We start from the raw sequence: 23,481 nt of genomic DNA, 5'->3' as shown, positions 1-23,481 counted from the left end.
AAATATGCCGCGTGCTTTCCAAAAATAAACTGTGAACCCTTGAACCATTCAACAAACGTTCAGCACTCCACACTCCGTACTCCGGCCCTTCGATTTATGGGCAAAATTTACACTTAAACCCTTCGCACGGTGTAGGAAATTTAAAACCCAACAGGGCACCTTCAAATAATAAATAAAACAAAATACAAGTTTTCCCCTAATGGAACCGTCTCGAAGGCAATTATCGCTGCCATCTTGCCTATAAAGGACAGCGCCTGGAAGGTGAAACAAGGAGACAAGAAATGAAAGTGAAGAATGATCATCGCAGTAAATTTTCCAATTTAAGCAGTTGGAAAGAAGAAGCCTGAAAAAAAAAAATCAGGGCTTCAACGGGATCCCGTTGAAGCCCTGTTTTTTTTTTTTTTTTTTTTTTTTTTTTCAGGCTTCTTCTTTCCAATTGCTTAAATTGGAAAATTTACTGCGATGATCATTCTTCACTTTCATGTACAACCGCAGTTCATATATGAATTATTTCACATAAACTTCACATCGAGACAAGAAATATTGGAAAATTCTGAAACTCCACCTTTTGAAATATAGGGCTATATAAATACTACCTCTTTATTTGGCCTGAAGTTAAAAATTCTGATAATACCCTTTGAATTGAACTTGAAATGCCAGCTTTTGAAAAGTGACGAAAAAGATGTATTATACATTGTGCAGGAGGTTCAAACAGTGGGCATGTTCAGGGTGTGTCGGATAAACCAGCCAATCACACATTTGAAAATTTATACGTAATGCATATTTCATAGTAACCATATCCAGCCAGCATGGAATGTATTTCATGGACTAAGAGAAAGAGAAATTGCAAATAAAAGAAAATCATCAATAATCCGATAAACAACCAAAACAACAAACAACAAACAACATAACTTATCATTGGCTGAAGTTTTGCCGCGTAACTGCGCCAGTAATACGCATGCGTTACGTAATGAACTTTTGATTGTAGTGGATGTGAGGTTGATAGTTTGTAGTAACGGCTGACGTTTTCTGTAGTTTGACTAGGAAATAGGCATGTGTTTCTTTTTCTTTGGAAAAAACGGCGGTAGATCGTTTGTTTAACTGCATTTAAAGATTCTCCGACGCTTGCTCACGTCTCTAAGAGAGCTTTCGTGACGCTCACGTGAATGAAAATAGACACCGATGATGCCAGTCGGACAAGACGTTGACCGAAACTTCTAGCCTCAGTCATTTCCTTCGCAACTCCAGTCGACGTCTAGCGGAAGATTTTCCAGCCAGTGGTATTAAGAAGTTCTTCTCCTTAAGGCAAATGGGACGAAAAGTCGTCAAGGATCCGGAGTCGAAGGAAAGGCTTTTGGGCGATCCTCGATCCATACAGAACGAACCGGTAGACAAGTAAGCGAGTAATCTTGAGTAATCTCGTTCCCAGATAAATATTTGACATGATTTTAAAGCTTTATGAGTTAATATGTAAGCTGATATGTGTTACTTTCTTAAGACCGGGCTATGCCATTTCCTTGGTCACTCTAAGTGATAAAGAAGAATGCGTCAACCAGTTTCTCCCTGGAGCTATTCTGTTTGCTAATTTGTTTAAATTCCTTATTACATCAAATCGCCTCATCAGTTGAATTCTTATAGTTAAGAGTTAAATATTGCATAGATTCATCACCTCGATTATTGTTTTCTTTTTTATGTTTGTCCTGGCCGGTAAAGTTTAATGATTGAATTGAACAAATAATTATGTTGAGTGAAAAGTGATACCCTATTACAGGCAATCGTCTAGAGACAACAGTTACAAATATACAATGTCCAGGGAACACACACTGTACCAATTAAATTGCAAGTACCCTGGGTCAGTGTTGGAAGCTTAATTTTGAGAGTGCTCGCCATCAAAGTGAATGGCTGAGAAAATGCACTTGCCTGGATTTTTTGCACTTGCCAGGAAACAACTTTGAACTTTGAATGCAGCAAATTATGCGGACCATTGTCTTCTACGGGTGATATGTCAAATCAGCAATATGGTCACATGTTTGGTACAGGAAGTACCCAAAACTGAGGATAAAAAAGAAGGAGGGGGGGTGTTAAGGTCTTGTTCCATGTTGTCATTTAGAAACAAAATTTGGATTTAAAGATTATTTCCAGTCCGTACACTCTCAAGAGTTTGTATGCATTTTTTGTTTTGTTTCATGCGAGGTATCACAAAATGTAAACATTTTGCAAATACTTACATGAAGTAAATTCAAAGTTTCAAAACAACCACCATTATGGAGGTGAAGTGGTGGAGGCTCTATGCTTCGTTCTTTCTCAGGTCACTTGATGAAATAACTTCACAGCTGTAAAAATCAATGAAGCTGTTGGAAAAAGAATTTGAAAGGCCTCAGAGATAAAGTATGTGGTTCAAAATGAATAACATCAGTTCGCATTCTATCGAGTGAGATTTACAACTTTTGTAAACTTAGGGTGCTGAGACTGCACAGTATGGACTGGAAATCATCTTAAAGGGATTAAGCAAACAGGTTCAAGTCCTGCCGAGGATCATTGTGTTGTCCTTGTACAAGACACTTTTTAATGATCACAGTGGTTCTATAGAGAAGCACCCTGACCAGGAGGGGGAGAGGGAGGTAGAAATACATCCACATACATCTATAAACCTTTCCCGTATTCCAACAAACAAAGGGGTAAAGTCAAAGTCAATGAATCAATGTATGAAAATGTCCACCCCAACCTTACTCTAGTGCTATTTTTCATACACACTGAAGTTGAATGCGAGAAAGGTATATTCTCTTCATTGCTTGGGAAACCAGAGACTGAGTATTCAATCCTTGCACATTGAGTGTGAGATCAGGGGCGTGGCTAGGATTTTTCAAAGGGGGGGGTTCTCACTGTGTCAAAGTGAGGGTACTCACCAGATTGTCATGTCGTTTTCACCACCTGTTGAAAGTTGTTTGCTCAAAAAGGCTTACAAAAGGGGGTCACAGGCATCCCAGGACCCCCCCCCCCCCTAGCTACGCCCCTGTAGACTCAATGTGAATGGAAACAGTCTTGAACAATTTCGCATTTATTTGTTTTGGTTCATGCAATAATACCACCAAAGTATTTAATTCCACCCTCAAGCACTTCATAAGGATCATATTTCCACTAAGCACATCAAATGCATTTCAAATTTTTCTGGGGAAGCATTCCTCAGACCTCTTTAGGAAGGAAAGAGTTCTGCTCCACTGTTATCACTGCTGAAGAAATTATCACTTGAGAGCATATTTATAAAAGTACACACTGGCATGACCGGCCACTAGGCCAGTGCAGACTTTTGTGGCACTGGTTCTCCAACTTTAATATTACAGTGGAACCCTGTTAATCTGGTGACCTCTGGTCATCAACTGGCCACAAAAATCTGGCCATATTAACAGAGTGACTGTACATGTATTAAACAGGTTCTTTTAAATGGGAAAATGACTGACTGAGCTTCTCTTCTGGCCACAATAAAGTGGCTGTACATAATAATGAGGCCATAAGGCAGGGTTCTTTTTTTGCTGAAACCAAACCAAAGTGGGGTTCCACTGTAATTCTGATAAATAAACATTGAGTCATTCATAGATGCTGAATTGAACATCTCAGAAAAGAATGTGGGAAAATCCAGGGTAAAATTCACTGCGTATGGGTTAAGTGTTGATTTACATACTCTTACAGCCCTATTGATGGTATAGAGATGACCAGCCTGGTGTAGGGAGGAGGTAAGGGGGGGGAGAATTTATATGTAAAAGGGTATCTATGATGCTTGAGACACCCAGAATGGTCCTGGGGGGGGGACTCGCATACAAAAATGACGGAGGTGCTCGTCATACCTTTTAGGGGTTAAAAACGCAGTTTTCGTACCTCTTAGGGTGTTTAGGCTCAAAAGGTCCACAGCGGAAGCTATTAAGGTACCTTCTAAGGTAATGAGCCGAAAAAATATGACAGGAGATAATGTGTTATGTGAGAATTGGTACCTGTTAAGGCCATTCCCCAGTATTGCATTGCGCATCCCTTCTGTGCATAATTTAATGCTTGATTACTGCGTGCACATTAAAAAATGGTGGCTTTTTCTTTACAGCTGGATCTCACCATAGTGGTAAATCATCATTTTCTCGCAAACAAGTATGGTGACCTATAATTTTTTCTGTTGTTTTGAATATTTGAGAAATAAATGTCTCTGTGTAAAATAAATATGGACCAATTCTCAGTGTAGAACAAAAAACAATCGTCTGAAACGTGAATTTAGCAAGCAATCGTGAATACAGTATTATGGTACTATAGTAAGGATTTATTGGATATAAACAAGGTGCTGTTGTTCCTAAACGAACATGGGGACCCCTCATTTTTATTTCAAAATTTAAGTTCCTATAGTATAAACAATCAATATCCAAAGTTGCACAAAAATCTCATTGCAGGTTCTATTTCAGTGGAATGACCTTAAGGGAGGAAAAATTTCAAGCCACGCTCACAAAACTGGATCTTGGTACCTTGCAGGGGTTCTTTTCAAAATTTCTGACGAGCACCCCTGTCTTTTTATACGGGACTCCCCCCCGCCCCGGGGAATGGTCTCCTTAGTTGTCTAATTTAGCCATTTTAATCATAGTGAGTCATAAGCCCTTCCCCTGCACTGTGGTCTCTGCATCATGAGGGGCTAGAAGTGTTGCTGCTCCCGGCAACAACAAGTTACTCCTTAGCATTCTATCATGTTACCCGAACAATTTTGCATGGTTATATATCCAGGCATTAGAGAGATACTGAGGGTAAACTGGGTGTCTTGCTTGAGTCACAACATAGTGATGGCAGCAGGACTGGAACCTGGAATGTTCAATCCAGAGCTGCGCCAACACACGTGATGCCCTCCAAAAGAAAAATCACTAAATCTAAGATGGAGAAAGCCCTTGTAAAAAGTTTTCCTGGATAAAGGCAAATTCAGATTTAGTTCTTCCCTTCGTGAGGCCTTAATCTTTCCGTGGACCTAGCTAGATTATGTAACACACCCACTATAAGCTGAGATACCAAGCAGGTACAGATCTGTAGTGGTTTCCACTGTTTTACAGAAATCATTCAGATATTTTTAGGATGACTCGGAAACCCAGGAAAAGGGACTTAAACAGAGTTAAAAATCCATAACATTCCATGGGGGAGTGTGGTCGCAGACCCATCTCTAAGCTGCGCCTTTTGTACTCGTCATGACCGTCCATCATTTTGGTCAAAATCAGTCGCCATTTATTCTAGAACTGCATCTGCTATAGCAATTTGGCCTTAAAATTGCAGGCAGATGAACGGGAAGAGAAATCAGTGAAAGGAACACTTGGGAAGGGCTTGGTACTTGTTTGTCTGTGGAAAGGAGAGAGAAGGCTGGGATAGAGAGAGAGCCTTTTATCCAGGGTCATCCAGGTCCTTTAAATTTAAATGTTTGTAGCCTGATCACTAAACACAGGATATCAGAGAGGCTACTTGCAATAAGCCTTTTCCAATGGTACCTGTGTTATAATTGTATGGATTCCCTTCTAATTTACAAAATAATGGACAAATTTTTGATTTGAATTATTTTAAAACCAGACACAGTGGCTGTACTGGCACGATATTCTCCCAGTAAATAATGAGCATAGTTAAATAATTACATGACTGAATACATTTAGAAGAAAATCCCATGATCATGGACTGGAAAGACAGCATAAACTTCAAGCTTGGAATTTTGGTTTGACTAAGCTTATGCTCATATCTGACATAATCTTCCAAGTTCATTAACATTTATCTTTTAAATTGGTTACCTTTCACAGGTCCCACATTAACTTTTGCCCTTGCCACCCTCAAAGAATGTGTGTGGGTGTTGGGGGGAGGGGGGCTGGTTTTCCTTTATATTGGCTATATAGGTATGTGCAGCCCCAAAGGGTATGGTTTTTGAGCTGTTTTGGTCTGAAAAAGGGCAAAGAATATCACCATTTTGGCCTGAAAGAATGTATGTATTTCACTCTGGCTTGACATAGTTGGGTATTTTGAACACGGAACTATTTTTGTCCACATCAACATTGGCACATTTTGTAGCCTTTCTCAAAAGTTTACCGAATTGGAATCTCTGGTTAGCTGTGGTCATATGTTAGAGCCATTTACTTATTTTAGAGGTTTGAAATGGGGTGTAGATGTTTTTCCCTAAGTCTGAAATTATAGGGTATTAAAAATCAAAGTTTCAAGGTTCGGGCCACGCACCCCCACCAAAAGTTTTAGGGAGTATCCCCCTCCCAGGGCGTCCATCATCCATCATCCAGAGTCGAGATTTTAGAACATGATAGCGACATAATGACATAAGGAAAAGATCAGTTTTATCTTTATGTTATTATGTTCATGCTGTTACGTTGCTAATATGTCATTATGTCTACATGTTCACACTACAAACATAACGTCCTTTTTACATCGTCGTTTGTGACGATGTCGTTTTGTTGTTATGTCACTAGTGTGAACCAGGCTTTGGCATCCTTCCTCCTACGGGAACCTTTAGGAAAACAGACTCTCATGAGTTGTGATTGATTTCATTTTCATCCCAACAATTCAAGTGATATTTCTCTACTTGTCTGTTTGTTTGTTTTTTGTTTGTTTGTTTTTTACATAACATTGCAGTGAGGAATAACAAAAGTCAACAAAATTGATTTTGATGTGACTCAGAACACGATTACATAATCACTTGCTTTGACCGGAAGTGAGATTGTGTTACACTTGATCGATTAAAAAAGATCAATTTACAACCAATACTTCTGATCACCGCCCTTTTACCTTGCAAGCTTGAGTTTTGAAGGTCAGAAATATCTAAATTAGCACTTTTATAAAAAAACATTTGCGTCGCAATGTGGTCACATGAACGGCTGATCACACAACGATATGGGCTTTTTTTGAATGCGATTTCCGGTTTCAAGTTAACGTATCAAGTAACATTTTGGTGCCCTTGCAAAATTCGCTGATGAAGATGCCGAATGGAGGAAATAACTTTTGTCGGCCGAACGTAAGGCTGTTGAAATAATCAAAAGAATCCCGCAACAAGCGCAAAACTTTGAAAATGCAAAGTCGCATTCTTCAAAAGCTTCGCTTCGTGCAACACGTGACCTTCACGTGATGGTAAGGTCAATTGCTTACGTTAGGTAGGGAGTGGTAAGTGTCAATTTTAGAAAAGCTATTTTTCTTGGGTTGAGACAACGAAAACCCCTAACTAAGAAAAGAATTGCCAAGAACGAATGCTAGGCATTTAAACTTAAGAAAAGTTAGGGTAGATAGCTTTATGGAGGAAGTATAAAGAAACATTTTTGATTAGAGATATTGCACTCCCCTCCCCTCCCCTCTAGTGGGCAGTCATCTGGAACATGTCAGTGTCATTCATTTGGTTTCCGTCGTTCACCGCTCCCAGCGAAAAAAGCTTTCAACAAGCTGACAGAGTAGAAGTCTTTTGGTGCAAAATCTTAGCACGCTTCGAACAATCTTGCGCATAAGAGTTTTAGAAAAGTTATCGTGTAAAGTGCGTTAGAGTTTTTCTTAGCTTCTGAATCACTCAAGAGTTCAACGCCGAGGTAAACAGGTCTCGAATTTTCTTTTCAACATGGGCGCCGGACGCGAAGAAGTGAAAATTGAGACCTTTCTTGAGAAGAAGGATAAAAGTCTTGCGAAGAAAACTCTACTTGTGTCAATGGAACCACGAGATCGGTAGGTTAGACTTAGTTAGTATAGTTATTAAGGTAGAAAAAGGTAGATTTTAGCTCAACTTGTGGCGGTCTTATTTCGCGATCGATGCTTTGATACCGTTGCATCATCAACTGTGGTGTCACCGACTCCCTTCTCGTTTTTTTTTTTTTTAAAGTTCTATGAAAGCATGTTCCGGGCACTGTGTAGTTCAAAGTAACCTTGTCTTAAGATGAGTTTTAAAACATTTTTTGTGTAGCCTTCAGTAAGCGAGCTTAAGCCTGACTCTTTGTGGAGCTTGTCTTGCTTTTGAAGGAACATACTGTTATAGATGGTGGCCCATTGTGCTGATTAATGTTATACTTGTTGCTATCGAGCTAAAATTCAAACATGGTTTTTTTTTTTAACGCTTAAGATATTTGGAAAATCGATGAACGGCAATTACATAGATGAATGGATGTTTACCTTGCCTCTAAACGTTGCGTTTTCTTTTGGTTGTTACATTATTTCGGTTTTTTCCGCGCAAAATTCATGTTTAAATCAATATTGTTATCAAAATAAGGATGGTGCCACGATGGTGATGTTGAAAGCAATTTACCTTCATGTAGAGTAGTAAGCTTCTAGATTTTTGGAAGTTAGAGAATTTTAGAATTATAGACACGTATAACAGAGGGTTAGTTTGCATAATTTTTTTTACTTCAAAACCGCAGATTATTTCGCATTTTCAGTATGCAGTCACGAGGAGATTTAACTAGTAGTGTGCAGCTAAGTCGAAGAGATTTTCGTGCACGCTGCTGCTAAAATTTCCTGTCCGGAAATTCAACTACCTTTGCCCTTGTACCCAAGATAAATATGTAACCCCGCCAAGCTTGTAAACGTCACAGAATTTTTCCAACCCCCAAAACCATTGCCAAAATGTGGTTTTCTTTATACGTGTGGTTTGTTAACCACAAATCACTTTTACGTGGGTGGCATTAATTTTGTACCTTTTAACTTGATACAATATTGAAAAGTCAACCAAGTGTATTTGTGAGTGGTACTGTTCAAGATCTTGAAAACAGTTTAATCATAACCTCAATATTGATTGCAGTTCCTATTTCATCTGTTTGACATGCCTTAAAACTGCTTCCGAGCTTTCTGTTTAGCAAATCTTTTTCTGTCAGCAACAAAGTGTCAAGGCATGATTCCTCTTTTGAGGATCAGTGTGAATAAGTCTTTGAGTAATTGTTTTACCTGGGCAGTTATATTTTCAAATTTTTCTCTGTCGATATCGTGTTATTCAAGCTTCTTATGAGCTGATGGTCACTTGAAAGAATCTTATTGCCAGTCAATGGTCAGGTATTTGAAGATATTTGAATGCATGGCAGCAATATTTAAACAGTTGTCACTAAGGAGTCAGAAATATTATTTAAACAGCCAATTCTGTAGTGTTTAATAGATTTGAGAGCATTTCTTAGGTAACAGAAGTTACCTATGTGCAAAATAATGCAATAATTATTGCATTGTGTTATTTGAGCTTGTGTTTTATAATACTGTGGGAATCCCGATTTCTTGACCTAAGCTTTCAAATTTCCTAATAACTCAAACTTTTAGTCCTTTCTCCCCTCAATCAAACGCTTCAGTTTTACCCTGCATTCCTCTAACTTCTTGTATCCAATTTTTTAAACCAATTCTCTCAGATGTTGATTGAAAAACCAGTATTTCACTGTATTATTTTGCAAACTAAGGAGTATTAAAGCCCTTTCAATTTGAGGAGACATAAATTTAAAACAAATTTTTTTATAGCTCCTAAGGCAAAGCAGTAACCAATATGCCTTGACATGTATTTATCGATATTGCTTAAGTAATGTAATTGTACCACATCTAAAAATATACATGATTGTATGTACAGTTGAAACCCTGCTATTTTGAACTCTCTGGGGAATCGAAAAATAGTTTGTAATAGCGGATGTTTGAAATAGCCAATAGTACATGACTGAAGAACAATTCCAAGGGAAATGTTTTGAGTTTGAAGTAATGGGGAATTTGAAATAACCGAGTTCAAATTAGTGGGGTCCAACTGTATTATAATTATCTATAGTTAAAAATATTTGAAATGATTATTGTGTAATATAATATACTGCAACAAAGTAATGTTTGTGCTTTGCTTGTATGGGCCACAATGGGTAATGTTAACTAACAGATAGCATGCAAGCCAAAAGGGAAGCAAAGAAATAGTTTTCTTTTTTGTTTTTCCCACAGTCTGAGCCTTACATAACTTACCTTTTTATTTTAACGAGGAGAGGATTTATTTAAGGTCACTTTTTTTTCCTACAGGTTCCATGTGGTGTATCTCATCATGGTTATTCAAGGAGTTGGGACTCTGCTGCCATGGAACATGTTTATCACTGCTCATGCAGTAAGTAGATTATTTACCAAATAGAAGATGGTTTTCCTCAAAAGGGCATTGTTTTCTTGCAAAACGTGGAAGGCCATTGTCTATTTGGTTTAGAAAATGGTTTGGAAAAGCGGAAAAAAAAAACTTTTGCATCTGAGAAGGAGTGGTGATTGCACTGGCCTCCCAACATCTGGGTCCTGATTTCTTGAACACTCAATTTTCGAACCTCCCGATAACATGAACCAAAAATTGTTTTCCTCTCCTCATTTGAACAATGTGATTTTATCCCCAGTTTCTTGCATTACCCAATTTTCCAAACAGATTTTGGTTTCCCTTGGAAGTTAAAAAAAAAAACAACAGAATTCCACTGTATGTACTCTATAATTTCCAGCAGTGCATCTATAATAATAAGCAATAGAAAACATGTACTGTGTTTCTATTGAGTTTCAATATAAATCTACTAGCGTTCTATCACGCATGCTATTCTCTGATTGGCTACACTACTCACTATCCATTCTGTGATAGATAGTGAGAAGCGTAGCAGTGTGCCCTTGTTAACAAAATGATGGCCGCTTCTTGGTATTTTCGAAGTGTCTGTAAAGAGGATTTAGCTGAAGTATCGAACAACTATTAGGTTTTTAAGATTATTTGCTCTCAATTTCTATGCATGATAGTTGACGAGGGCACAGCCCTCGTCAACTATCTTGTGATAGAAATCTCTAGCTCTTAATCTAATTGTTTATTAGTAGAATACTACTAGTATACTAATGCAAATGCTGCAATCCAATTGGCTGAACCATTGCACGCTATCAGCCATTAGTGTGCAGTGACTTGGTTTGGTTGAAAAAATTGTAACGTTTCCTCGATTCTCCAAAGTTTTGAAAGAACATTTAGAAACGAATGGATAATCAAACAGCTGAGAAGACTAAAAGGAGGGCATTTTCGGTTTCTTGAATTAAAAAGCTTGAAATTTTTGACAGAAACTGATGAATGCGCATAGACAACTGCAAATGTCAAATTGACAATTCAGTCCATGTAAATTCTCTAAAGTGTGAAGTTCAATACTAAGATCAGAAATAATTGGAATCATTATTTGAAGGAAAATTCAGTTAGAATTCTACTAAAACAATTAGATTATTCGGTCTCGATTTCTATGAGGGAATAGTTGATTCGGCGTTTGGCTTCATCAACTATCACCTCATAGAAATCTCGAGCTCATAATCTTATTGTTAAATAGAAACACCAGTGGAAGTTAGGAAGAAAGAGAAATGCTATGGGAACACCAGCCAACAGGTGAGAGCTTTTTCAAGTTCTCCCAAACTATAGGCTGGAGTGTTTCTATAACTCAGTAGAAACATGGAGAGCATGTTTTCTACATGTGTATTTCTTTTAGAAAATTCCGTGACTGGAAAAAGAAAGCAACTTGTTTACTTTGATCATTAGAATATAAATTCTCTTTGCTTGTGCCATCTTCACATCATGCTAGTTCTGTGTTGTATCAAGTTATAGAAAGATGATTTACCAATCAGCGAGTATACTTTTTGGGGGGCTATTTTCTATTGCCTGCTAAACTCCAACAGTGGGTATACAGTAGGTAAATCATTACAGTATCAATGGCTAAACTGCAGATTAGTGGAAAAAGAAACTTTGCTTCAATCTGTAATGTCAAATCAATGTTTGATATAGAAATAACTTGTAACCTATTCTTTATTTTATCTGTTGTAGTATTTTCAAGAAAAACTGAAGAAAGATGAAGACCTGAAGCACAGCTTTGAAAATTACTTCTCAGTGGCAGCCATGGTTCCTAATGTTCTTATGTTCTTGCTAAACACTCTTTTTAAACACAAGTAAGATTTTTTTTAGAACAGGTAATATCCATGGTATTGTAGTTCTAAGTAGAGATTGATGACTTCCAGTCTCTCTGTGACCAAACTCTGGTTGTAATGTAAAGGTGTCAAGAAGGAAAGGTTCTACTATGTTGGAAATGTTTTTAGTCTGAACCTGAGGGTAACATCCATGCAGAACCACTTGACAAAGGAAAAAATTTTGTGGTCGCAATGACTTGTCACAGGCAGGGGTCTCGTTAAGGCGGGGCACCGGGCAAATCGAACGGCTGCAAGGACAATTTTCCCCACCTACTTTGACCATCGAGTGCAAAGTTGGAAAGTTTTCTGATAAAGAAGTTCAGTTGAAATACATGTAATTTTGCCTGCCTGTAAAAACCAGTTGCCCTCCTGTTGAAAACATTAATAAAACTCCTACACAAGCATAATTTTTTTCAAACTAATGTTTTTTCAAAACTACATATACATGGCCTTGCCCAATACGGAGATTTGGAAAGTTAAAAGACCAAAAGGTGACTTCCAGCAGCTGTCACTGATTATGAACATCAAAACATTTTCTGCCTGTTTTATTGTTAGTGCAGTTAACATTACCAAGATGTAACTAGATGTTGTCACAATAGTAGATGATAACTATTTAAAAGCTGCAATAGTATATTTAAACATTGTTTAGCAGTTGATAACTGAACGTATTCTTTAAAATTGCCATGAATTATCATTAATTTAACTGTGACATAACAGTGACTCATCAAAAGATTAACTTTAGACTGCTGTCAGTTATAGTCAGGAAAAGCTTCTTGACATGTGTGTGGTGTGTATTTTTCAGGGTTTCTCTTCAGGTCAGAATGCTCACATCAGTTTGTATTATGACGCTCTGCTTTGTAGTGACGACAGTCCTTGTCGTCATTGATACATCAAATTGTAAGTTGTCTGCAGTTGGCATTTTAGATTTTCTTACAAAGTTCCTCAAATCATTATTGATTATGTTGTGGTTCAACATTACCTCTGGTAACAATATAAGACAGTTAATATTACCATACACCAGAGTAAAATTGGCATTTATATAAAAATTATATAATTTATATTATAGTATCACCTCTTGATACACATGTATATATCTGCTAGACCTCGGAGTCAAATATATAGAAATTGTGTGCACTGTGATGAATCAATTCAAGTGAATTGTATCTCCAAAAATCCTAATCCTGTCAATTGAAGAAGTGTGAGAATCACTTTCTTTGTTTCATGTTTCTCTATGCTCTTCTCTTGTCTTCTTAAAAATAACAGTGCTGTCCTGCCTGTTAACTGGCTATTCCCGTTATAGAATCAAAAAAATTAATTGCTCCTCTTCTCGGTTCTCACAGGGACAACAGATTTCTTTTATATCACCATTGGAACAATTGTCCTAATTAACAGTAAGTTGTCATTATATAAATTTTGTGTATTACTTTATGTATTAAGTTGTTGTTATTAATGTGCAAGGATCATGAACTGGAATTTAATTTCACTGTTGCCCACTTATGTACCTGAACGGAGAGAGGACCATAAGACTAGCATCTTGCCCAAAAACACAGCACAATGAGTCTGGCCCGAACCCGGACCCGGATGTAGAGTCCAGAGCGCTGTTGTTAGGCTGTTGCATCACCCAGGGTTGCATGCAATGAAATTGTGTTCTGCTTTAATTTCACCAGTGACCAGTGCAGTCTATCAGGGTGGACTGTTTGGCGTGTGTGGAATGATGCCTCAAAGATACACTGGAGCTGTTATGACTGGCCAGGTAAAATAGTGCTTATATCAGACTTCTGATCTGTGATAATTTCAATCTAGTCAGAACGACAGCTAGACATATATTTTGGAAACCTGCTTTTGAAGAGACCATGCAGTTGTTAAGCTTCTCAGCTCAAATGCAGACTCTGTTTTTTTGGTGCCTTTTGGAAATTTAAACATAAACAAATTTAAAAGTCAGTGATAAGCAAGAGCTGCTGTGGTTCACTCTTCATGTACTTGTTAGCACATTTGCCGACCAAAAAATATTGAAACTCTGTAGACGGTGTTTGATAAAACTGAATAATTTCACTTCATCTGTTATTTGTGTTTTCTTCTTCAAACAGGGTGTTGGGGGCACATTTGCAGCTTTGGCAAGTATTTTCTCTCTTCTAGGTAAGCTTGCACCATTTTTGAAACTAACTTGGTAAAGTGAACATTATGATACCAGAGTCATTTATTGAGCTGTCAAACCCATAAATTACTTACCTGATGAAATGGTTTGGATTCTAGCTTGGTGAGATTCGTCATGTTGAAATCTAGTCAAAACACTTACTTTCAAATTGCTCCCTGCCCCGTCCCCCACCCCCATCCTCCAAGTGTGTAAATGAAATTGCAAGGCTCCCCAACAAACTTGCTGGTGTTGGAAGGGGGATGGAACCTGAGATGGAGTTCATGCATCTTACCTTTCAGGAGAGGTAGCAGCACTCATTGTTGCTTGAAACAATTTTGGAGATTAAAGTTTTGGTAAACAGTACGATTTTTTTTTTGGTTTTCTGTTGTTGTTTCAGGAGGAAAGGATGCCATAAGCAGTGGTTTTGGTTACTTCATGTCGGCAGTTATTGTGTTAACTTTCTGTCTTGTGACATACATCTTGCTGCATAGGATGGTAAGAGTTTAAGGAAGGAATTTATGTAACATCTGGAAAAGCTCAGTGAAGGCTATTTAACTATTTGACACCTGTTAAGTTTCCAGTCAAACCTTCATAAAGTCTTCCACTCTTCCATTGTTCTACACTCCTGGAACTAAAAATCATGATTGTATGTGGTAAACTTATTAGGGGAAGTTCTGTATTCAGAGGTAGACTGCCGGGTACAAAGAAAACAAATTTTTGGACTTGTTTTTCTTGCACATTCAAACTTACTATGATATACTGGCCTGTAAGTCATTCTCACTAATGCCCAAAAAGTTTATCTCTTACAGTAGTTCTGTAATTTCCTCAAAATCTCCCCAAGAAACTTCATTTGCCCTGTGGACAAGTTGAAGACAGAATCCACAGCCCAACTGGCAAATCCACGATCCCTGATCGGTCAGAAACGACAATCTTTAAAGGAGCTCAGTCACAGTATTTTGAGTTACTGTTTTGGCCACACACAAAATGGCCTTTAAATTGAAGGAAACCAGTAAATAGTAGTTAACTAAGATAGAAAAACACCAGAGAGATAATAATAAATCATAAAGGAACAAAGATGGTAAAGGACAGAGAAGATTATTAACACAGATTACAAACTTGATAAATTTGGGCTTCACTTTTGAAGATGCGCAAACTATGACGTAGCTCCCTTAAGCTCTATAGAGATAATATGAATTCTAGTTTCTCTCGGGCTAAGAGAAACGTCCATGATAAAGAGGCATCTGTATTGTGGAGGTGCATACTAGAATTTTTGTCTGACTATGGAAGCTGTCCAGCAGCAGGAGTTGTTAGTTACAGTTGTCCATTACCAGAGGCTCCTCAGTAGTTTTCATTTGAATATCACGTGATTGGAGGTAGTAGTCTGTGGTAATTTGAGTTTCAAAAATAATGGTTGTTTTATTTGGTTTTTCCCTCTAATAGAAATTTGCCAGACATTACATTTCACCACATGACCAAAGAAGTGAGATAAGTAAGTGAATTCTTCCTTTATTGCTCTCTCTTGTATTGCAAATAAATTGGCTAGCTCAAAAACCCAATGGTTTGTTTTGCTTCCAGTCTCACTGGAAACAAACAGTCAATTTCTATAATATTTGTTAAACTACCTATGGAAAACCTAATTGTAAATTAACTTTTATTGTAATTTGATATTGAATAGTGATAAAATTATGATATAATGTTATGAGAAAATTTTTGTAGCAACCAGACTTCAGAATGAAATTCTGAAAACGGGAAAATTTCTTTAATCATCAGCTTATATGTTATGCTCTGACCTAAGTAAGGTTTTATTGGGGTTTTTTCCAAGAGTTTAATAAATGTATTAAATTCTCAAACCAACATCAAGATTTTTAAATCATAGATCTCTTGTGATCTCTTACCTACAGTGTACATAGATGCTGCAACTTATTCATGTTTGTTTGTTTTTTTCTTTGTTTTTTTCATGTCCACAGAGTTTCCAAGTATTCAAGCTGATCAGATTGAGAGACTAGCAAACTGGCAAATACCACCAACAAGGAAATCAGGAGGCTACAAACACTCCACATTAAGTAAGAACAAAATTAACTGTACTTTAACTGTAGTTTACCAGTCCTCACCTCACATAACTCCTTACACCAGAGTGTCGAATAAGGCCATATAGTCGTTACCATGTTAACTCCTTTCCTTGAGTCTCCCCAAGTCACCAGTTTAATATGTTTTTACTTTGTTGATCAGTCCTCTGTCATACTAATGCTGCTCTGTAGTGCTCCACCTGTGCTTGGTTGTATATTGTACCTCAAAATTAAAATTGTTAGGCCTATTGTTGCCTTTTCTTCCAGTGACAAAATCAAAGGACAATAAAGTTTTTGTTCCATAAAATAATTTGTTAATTAAATTAAAATAATTTACGTTGATTTCCTGCAAAGGCCAAAAGAAAGAAATTAAAACAACATTGACAGACGATTTTAATTAATCGTTAGGTTTGGATCAAGAAAAACTTCTTGCTGTCAGTGGACATCCAAAAGATGTGGAAATAGTCAGAAGTGACAAGCCACCATTTTTGTTGATCTTTAGACAGGTGAGAAGGCGCTGATTCTGATCAATATATGCCAATTTATAAGAAGCTTTGTGTAATTACTGTTTTGTTGTGAACTTCTGTCTGATATCAGTGTTTTTGGTCACAGTGGAAAGGTAATGTTTATAAAATCCATCATATCTTTTCACTTGCACAGGATTGGTCTAAATGCATCACATGACTGAATATACCCCAGCTAAGAGTGGGGAATATCCGAGCGATAGTCCCCAGTTTTAACATCACTTGTGTTAAAAAAAAATATTTGAAGGAAAAGAAACACAATAGCCTCAATTTGGCACAAAAATATGCTCTCCTCTTTGTCCTTTAGGCATTATCACTTGCTTGAAGCTCACAGTTTTCTTCAAGCTTTGCTCTTGCTAAACTGTTCACTTCTCGGAACAGATGTTGTCCGTGTACAAATATCCAAGCATATTTTTGCACCTAAGGGAGGATATTGTCTACATCTCCTTTGAACATACACCCTTAAGACCAGAAAAGTGTCCCCAGAGAAGAACTGTCCGATTATGGGTTTTTTAAAAGTAGTAACAGTATGTGGCTCCATCTATGACTAATTGACTACCTATCGGAGCTATCTGCCTACATAGGTGTCTGTTTTGTAGAGATTCAACTGTACTCTCCAGGAACTTAAGCACTGTATTCCTTCTGCTTGCTTATTTATAGAAACAACTTTTATTTCGTTTGGAACATGTAGGCCATTGAATAAAAATAATGTTCTAACCTGTTAGTTGTCAGGAAATTCAGGCTACAAAATTTGAATGCTTAATTTGCTATTATTTTGTTCTTAGATTTTCAAGCTTGGTTCATCAGTGGCCTTTGTGTTCTTTGTAACATTAGCAGCATTTCCTTCCCTGACATCAAGAATAAGATCTGTCAATGATGGCGACAAAACAGTTTGGACAAGTGAGTGTCTGATGCTTGATGATAAAAATGATATGTTTGCCCTAACTGTGGAAATAACAAAGAATTGAACATGTTGTTTGTTTTTCTAAAGGTACCTATTTTGTGCCAGTTACCTGCTTTCTATTGTTCAATGTTGGTGATTTCTGTGGCAGACTGGCAGCATCTTTTGTACAGTGGGTATGTATTTAAAATCCATGTGCTGCAACTATCACTCAATCAACCCATCACTCAATTGATCAGTGACTACTCATTATAATTCATTTTGGCAATAGTAATAGTATATCCTTGTTTTGCCGTACTCTCCAAAGGGAGGTATTGGTCTAGTTACAATAAAGGTTTGAACATTAACTATGGGAATGCATCAAGCAAGTTTGTGCCTGCCTACTGTCCACACATAAAGTATTTGTTAAGTACCATGGAATCCTAATTTTTCAACACCCCCCCCCCCCCCAACAATTTTTTTCAAGACTCAATGAATTAAACAAATTTTAACCTTCTTGGCAAAAAAGTTAGGAGAAATCTACACTTAATTTTGCAAACCTCCCAATTTTTGGAACCAATTCCCATTCCACTAGATGATTTGAAAAGCTAGAACCCCACAAAACGTTAGTTGAAATTTACACTCAATTTGCAAACTTCCCAATTTTTTAGACCAATTTACATTCCCCTAGATGGTTTGAAGTTTTCGGATTCCTCTGTATTTTGTCTGTGTTCCTTTGTATTGTAAAGACTGGAAGATTAGTGACTTGTTGCACAGCTGCTGTTAGTAATAGGCAACCAGCTAAATATACAACCAGTGACCAGAGAAAATCTTGTTGCTATTTTTTTTCCCTAATCACTATCTTCCTGAACTTTCTTTCAGCCTGGTAAAGATGGTGTGCTTCTTCCGCTCCTCTGCTTCTTGAGAGTTGTATTTCTTCCTTTGTTTGCATTTTGTAATGCACAGCCAAGAGAGCATTCTTCAGTATTTTTTCATGAAGATTACTTCCCCATTCTGTTCATGGTGCTGTTTGCCATCTCAAATGGTTATTTGGGAAGCTTGTGCATGATGTACGGACCATCGTAAGTAAAAAATATCATTTTCTGTTGTTTGCATTTTGTGTTTATTCTTTGGAGAGGACTGTATGCTGGAAACATTTAACTTTCAAACCCCAATTTCTGCTGATACTACAAAAATATCATCCCACATACAAAATTACAAAATTTGTGTCCATTCAAATAAAACTCTATTAACCAGTGCGGTTTATTATGCTATACAAGGTTGTTGTACTGTAACTTTAACATCTGTGGATGAAACCCTAGTGTGTGACTATTCAAATAAAAGCTATTGAGCAGTACTTTCATGTGGTACTGTTTGTTATACTGTACAAGGTGGTTCTAACTTTTAAGTCTGTGGATGAAACCCTAGTGTGTGACTATTCAAATTAAAGCTATTGAGCAGTACTTCCATGTGGTACTGTTTATTATGCTGTACAAGGTGGTTCTAACTTTTAAGTCTGCGGATGAAACCCTAGTGTGTGACCATTCAAGTGAAAGCTATTGAGCAGTACTTTCATGTCGTACTGTTTGTTATACTGTACAAGGTGGTTCTAACTTTTAAGTCTGTGGATAAAACCCTAGTGTGTGACCATTCAAATGAAAGCTATTGAGCAGTATGTTCATGTGGTACTGTCTGTTATACTGTACAAGGTGGATCTAACTTTTCAGTCTGTGGATGAAACCCTAACATGTGACCATTCAACACTTAAACACTGCAGTCCTTGGGAGTGAAACTTAGCAGCTTCGATATTTCTTTTCCATTACAGCACAGTGGAGCCAAAACATGCAGAGACAGCAGGCACTATGATGGCCTTCATGTTGATCATTGGCTTAGGAATGGGAGCAGGATTTTCATTTGTTATCACCATGTTTCTCTAACAGGACTTTCAAACTGCTCACTAATCACTTCTTCCTGGAGTCCTGTGTCTAGCACCTTAGGGAGGCTAAGCTGGGGTGTACACTTAGAAGCAGTTCTGCAGCAGTGATTGCAATGGAATTTACAGAAACTTCTGGGCTTGCTTCCCCGTGTGGATCACAGAGTTATTCATATGTGTTCTGAAATCAGCTGTAGTGTGAATTGGTTGACAGTATAAGCTGCAGTTTTATCCAGTTGATTCACAAGTTGGTGGTGTGAGGACCACTCAGTGCAATTGAAACCTGGAAATAAACGTTAAAGTTAATGAAAACGAACATTGTTAATAACAGCCAAAACAATTATATAAAATTTTCAGATCATCATGGTTTGATGCCAAAAACGTACAGTCAAACCTCTTAAACATAGACACACGGGTTTCATCAACGTTTTCAGCAAGAGGGCAACTGGTTTTCACAGGTGGGAAAAACTTTTTGAACTGAACTTCTTAATAAGAAAAACTTTCCTTTGGAGGGTCAAACCAGGCAGACAAAATCATCCTCACAGCCGGTCAATTTGCACAGTGCCCGGCCCTTAATGAAACCCTTGGTCTAAGAGACACCAAATGACCCGAGGTGGAACATTTGTCTTCTGGAGGTATGCATATTTTAGAGGACTTACCGTAATATGAATTCTAGTTTCTCTGGGACAGCATGAACTGTCGGTGTATAGAGGTGTCTGTATAATAACTGTCTGCAAAGAGAGGTTTGACTGTAATGCTTAAAAAGAAGCAATATATTTATGAAAGAAGGTTGAATCCCTAATTTACTTTAGTGTCAGAAGCGTCTTCCACATTGGAAGACTTATTTTGTGGGTTAGAGGTTATAGCATTGGTATGGTGTCAGTGTGATGTTTGGTAAAATGCTGAAATTTTAAGAAAGCTTAAAGACTTCAATATTTAAGAAATAGAAAACATGTACTGGGTTTCTATCAAGTTATAGAAACATGAGTGGAAGTTTGGGAGTACGAGAAATGCTGTGGGAACACGAGCCGCAAGGGAGTGTTTCCACAGCTTTTTCAAGTTCTCCCAAACTTTCACAAGTGTTTCTCTAACTCGATAGAAACATGGAGAACATGTTTTCTATTTCTTTTAGAAAATAGCGCGACTAAAAAAGGAAAACAACTAGTTAACTGTGATTATCAAAATGTAACTCCTCTTTGCTCACGCCATCATTACATCAACAGCTCGCCCTAGTTCTGTGTTTCTATCGAGTTATAGAAACACGGTTTTTAACCAATCAGTGAGCATGTTTTCTTAAGACTGTTCTGAAATTATTTTGAATATAAATTCAGCTATGAAAGTTATTATAAACAGAGAAAACACTTTCTGGACTTCTTTTTTATTATCATTGTTGAAATTTATTACAGTGCAGTATGTTTCTATCACTACAATGTCCATTTTAGATGTACACTCTGTCCCATTTTAAACTGTGTACATTTCGACTCACTGATCTGGGCAGAGAAGGTTATTGCTTTTGAAACTGTCGTCTTTGATAAGCTAAATGCCAGCTTGAAAAAATATTTTGAAAGTATCCTTACTATCCAATTTTACATTTTCATCAGCCATTTACATACATGTGTGGTAGTATCATTCATTGCAAGCTATTTTAACTGTTCATACAATTTTCATGCAGGGGCACTCTGTTCTTGAAATCTATTTTAACAACACTGGCTACATAGCTCAATGTAATACTGTTCTTTTCAAACTTGCATGAATTACCATTCTCTTTTAGTCTAGAAACTGAACAGAACTACTTTTATAATTGAAGAAAAATACAAACAAAGCCTTACATACTTTTATATTATCACACTTAAAGATACAATAAAAATGGCAGTTAACATTTTGGATAAAAGTTTGCATTCAAGCCAAGTGGCCCGTCAGGCCGGGGCTTATCTTTGGTTTTAGTAGTATTTTTAAGCAATTAGGAGTATTTCTACACCCCCCTGGATGGGATGCGAGTCCATCACGGGATTACACCCAGCATTAAATTTGCCGGTTCCCATTTATACATCTGGGTGGAGAGAAGCACTGAAAGTAAAGCATCTTTTCGAAGAACACAGCACAATGGTCCCAGCCAGGGCTCAAACTCAGACTACTCAACCCAGAGGTGACATACTCACCGTGAGTCCACCACGCCTCCACACATTTTTGATAAGATGTGCATTAATTACTGTACCCCCAATAACATGTGAACTCTGCGCAATCAACAGTTGTGTTTGTTTCTGTCAGTTATCTTCGGGGATGTCATTTTTGATCCATTTCATTTGTTTCTTTTTTTTTCCAAAGTTCATTGGTTTTTGCCATGAGTGTGATTTACAGCAGTCAAATATACAGTCATAAATTAGTTTTTGAACGTCAGAGTTCATGTGTTATTGAAAGGCACAGTAACAAAAATATTGGAAGAAAATTTGGGTTCTGTTTTGTAAAATAGCTTAAGACTGTACCAGCCTGCAGAACATGTAGTAATTATGAAGCCGATCTTTTGGCTTATCACATATTCCTCCCAAATGTTGGGAAGGAGTGCACAAATATTGGAATGAATTCATGTATGTGGACCACCTGAACATTTTCAATCAATCACAGCAGAGTTTTAAAAGAATGGAGAAAAAGTGGGTTCATGTTCTCACCAGTCATGTTGAAGCAGTGCAATTGTTAGACACTGTTACAAGACGCAATATTAAATGCAATGTGCAATCCAACAATGACAACAAAAAAGCATTACAATTTGCAGTGGTGCCAGCAATAGTGGTGTCTCCAGTTCACAGTTGTTTAAAATGAACATTAAAGTCAAATGTTAGCTTGAGGTCCTCCTCTCCCCCTGCCCAATGCTATTGGATCAACTTTTTCGACCGCAACTGGTTGATATGATTGGCGAATCTCATTAGAACACTTTTCAAACCATTTTCGGTTGAAATGCGATAACTCCTGGGAGTAGTCATTGCGCAACCTTTAACCATGCGGCATAATCACGCAAATGCTTTTTCAACTGTTTCAACCTGTTTTGAGGCTGGTTGAAAACTTTGGTCAAACAAAACCAATCGCAAACAGTTTTTCGCCAATAAGACACCAAAACATCCAACCAACCAAAAATGGTTGATCCCAATAAAACACAATCTAAAACCATTGTTCTGGTAGAGGGGGGCAACTACTTTAAAACTCTTATCACCCTGAAACAATTATACAATAATTTGTAACTAATCTTAATAAACACAAACTCAGCATCAGGAGCGGGCATGTCGTTCATTGATACAGGATACAGTGTGTGTTACATCATAAAGAAAGAGTACAGTGGTGAATAAACAAAAAAACTAAAGAAAAGTTGAAAGAGATGCCTTGAAAGGGCTCTTGCAGAACTTACAAAATCTTAACTAGCCTACTAGCCCGTTGAAATTCATCATACCTGCAAACATGCCTAAAACACTTCTATAGTTAACACGAATCATACATAATGAACATCTCCAGTGTAACTAGCAAACCATTACAAAATGTATTTATTTGCAGACCATAAATACATAGTGTTGCAAAAGCTTTTGTAAACCAACTAAAACAATGACTATCATGAACATACAAGGTTAGTATATAGCAATCAAGTTATATCAGTTTGATCTGAAAGAGGAATATTGTGTTGATCAAAGCAAGATGAAATGAATTTTGCTGATTGAATATCAAGTCTTATAATCCATCAAATATTTTCGCTCATGCGAGATTGGTCTAAACGTGTCGTGACCAATCTCGGATATTCCCCAGTTTTAGCTGGGGAATATCCGAGAACATTCCCCAATTTTCAAAACTGCGTGCGTTGCGAAAAAGATTTGAAGAATAATAACCACAATATCCTCCATTTGGGGCGAAAATATGCTCGGATATTTGTCCTTGGACATTATCTGTTCCTCGATGCTCACAGTTTTCCTCGAGCTACACTCTTGGAAAACTGTTCACTTCTTGGAACAGATAATGTCCGCGGACAAATATCCGAGCATATTTTC

At 37.4% G+C, this 23,481-nt stretch overlaps 1 protein-coding gene across 2 annotated transcripts; it reads left to right on the top strand.

The window, feature by feature from the left end:
- The first annotated feature begins 724 nt into the window (after window positions 1-724).
- Window positions 725-21,754, top strand: LOC145470275 (equilibrative nucleoside transporter 1-like). 2 transcript variants are annotated; one of them, XM_081454108.1, is made up of 15 exons: window positions 725-1,395; window positions 9,994-10,075; window positions 11,780-11,901; window positions 12,722-12,816; window positions 13,260-13,310; window positions 13,587-13,672; window positions 14,007-14,055; window positions 14,451-14,548; window positions 15,494-15,542; window positions 16,021-16,116; window positions 16,528-16,625; window positions 17,429-17,543; window positions 17,635-17,720; window positions 18,406-18,605; window positions 19,349-21,754. In XM_081454108.1, the coding sequence occupies exons 1-15, from the start codon at window positions 1,310-1,312 to the stop codon at window positions 19,458-19,460; spliced, it is 1,425 nt and encodes a 474-aa protein (XP_081310234.1). In that variant the 5' UTR covers window positions 725-1,309; the 3' UTR covers window positions 19,461-21,754. The 2 variants fall into 2 exon arrangements, with proteins under 2 accessions (XP_081310234.1, XP_081310233.1); XM_081454107.1 differs by lacking the exon at window positions 725-1,395 and adding an exon at window positions 6,622-7,701.
- The last annotated feature ends 1,727 nt before the right edge of the window (window positions 21,755-23,481 follow it).

Source organism: Orbicella franksi, chromosome 15, assembly GCF_964199315.1.
Source record: "Orbicella franksi chromosome 15, jaOrbFran1.1, whole genome shotgun sequence".
Lineage (NCBI taxonomy): Eukaryota > Metazoa > Cnidaria > Anthozoa > Scleractinia > Merulinidae > Orbicella > Orbicella franksi.
This window is presented reverse-complemented; position numbering and strand designations above follow the sequence as displayed.

Bases quoted from the DNA above. Each gene is read 5' to 3' on its own strand.
- LOC145470275 (XM_081454107.1), top strand. From the start codon at position 7,598: ATGGGCGCCGGACGCGAAGAAGTGAAAATTGAGACCTTTCTTGAGAAG. The intron at 7,702-9,993 runs GTAGGTTAGACT...TTTTTCCTACAG, and splicing joins TCAATGGAACCACGAGATCG to GTTCCATGTGGTGTATCTCA. The intron at 17,721-18,405 runs GTATGTATTTAA...ACTTTCTTTCAG, and splicing joins CAGCATCTTTTGTACAGTGG to CCTGGTAAAGATGGTGTGCT.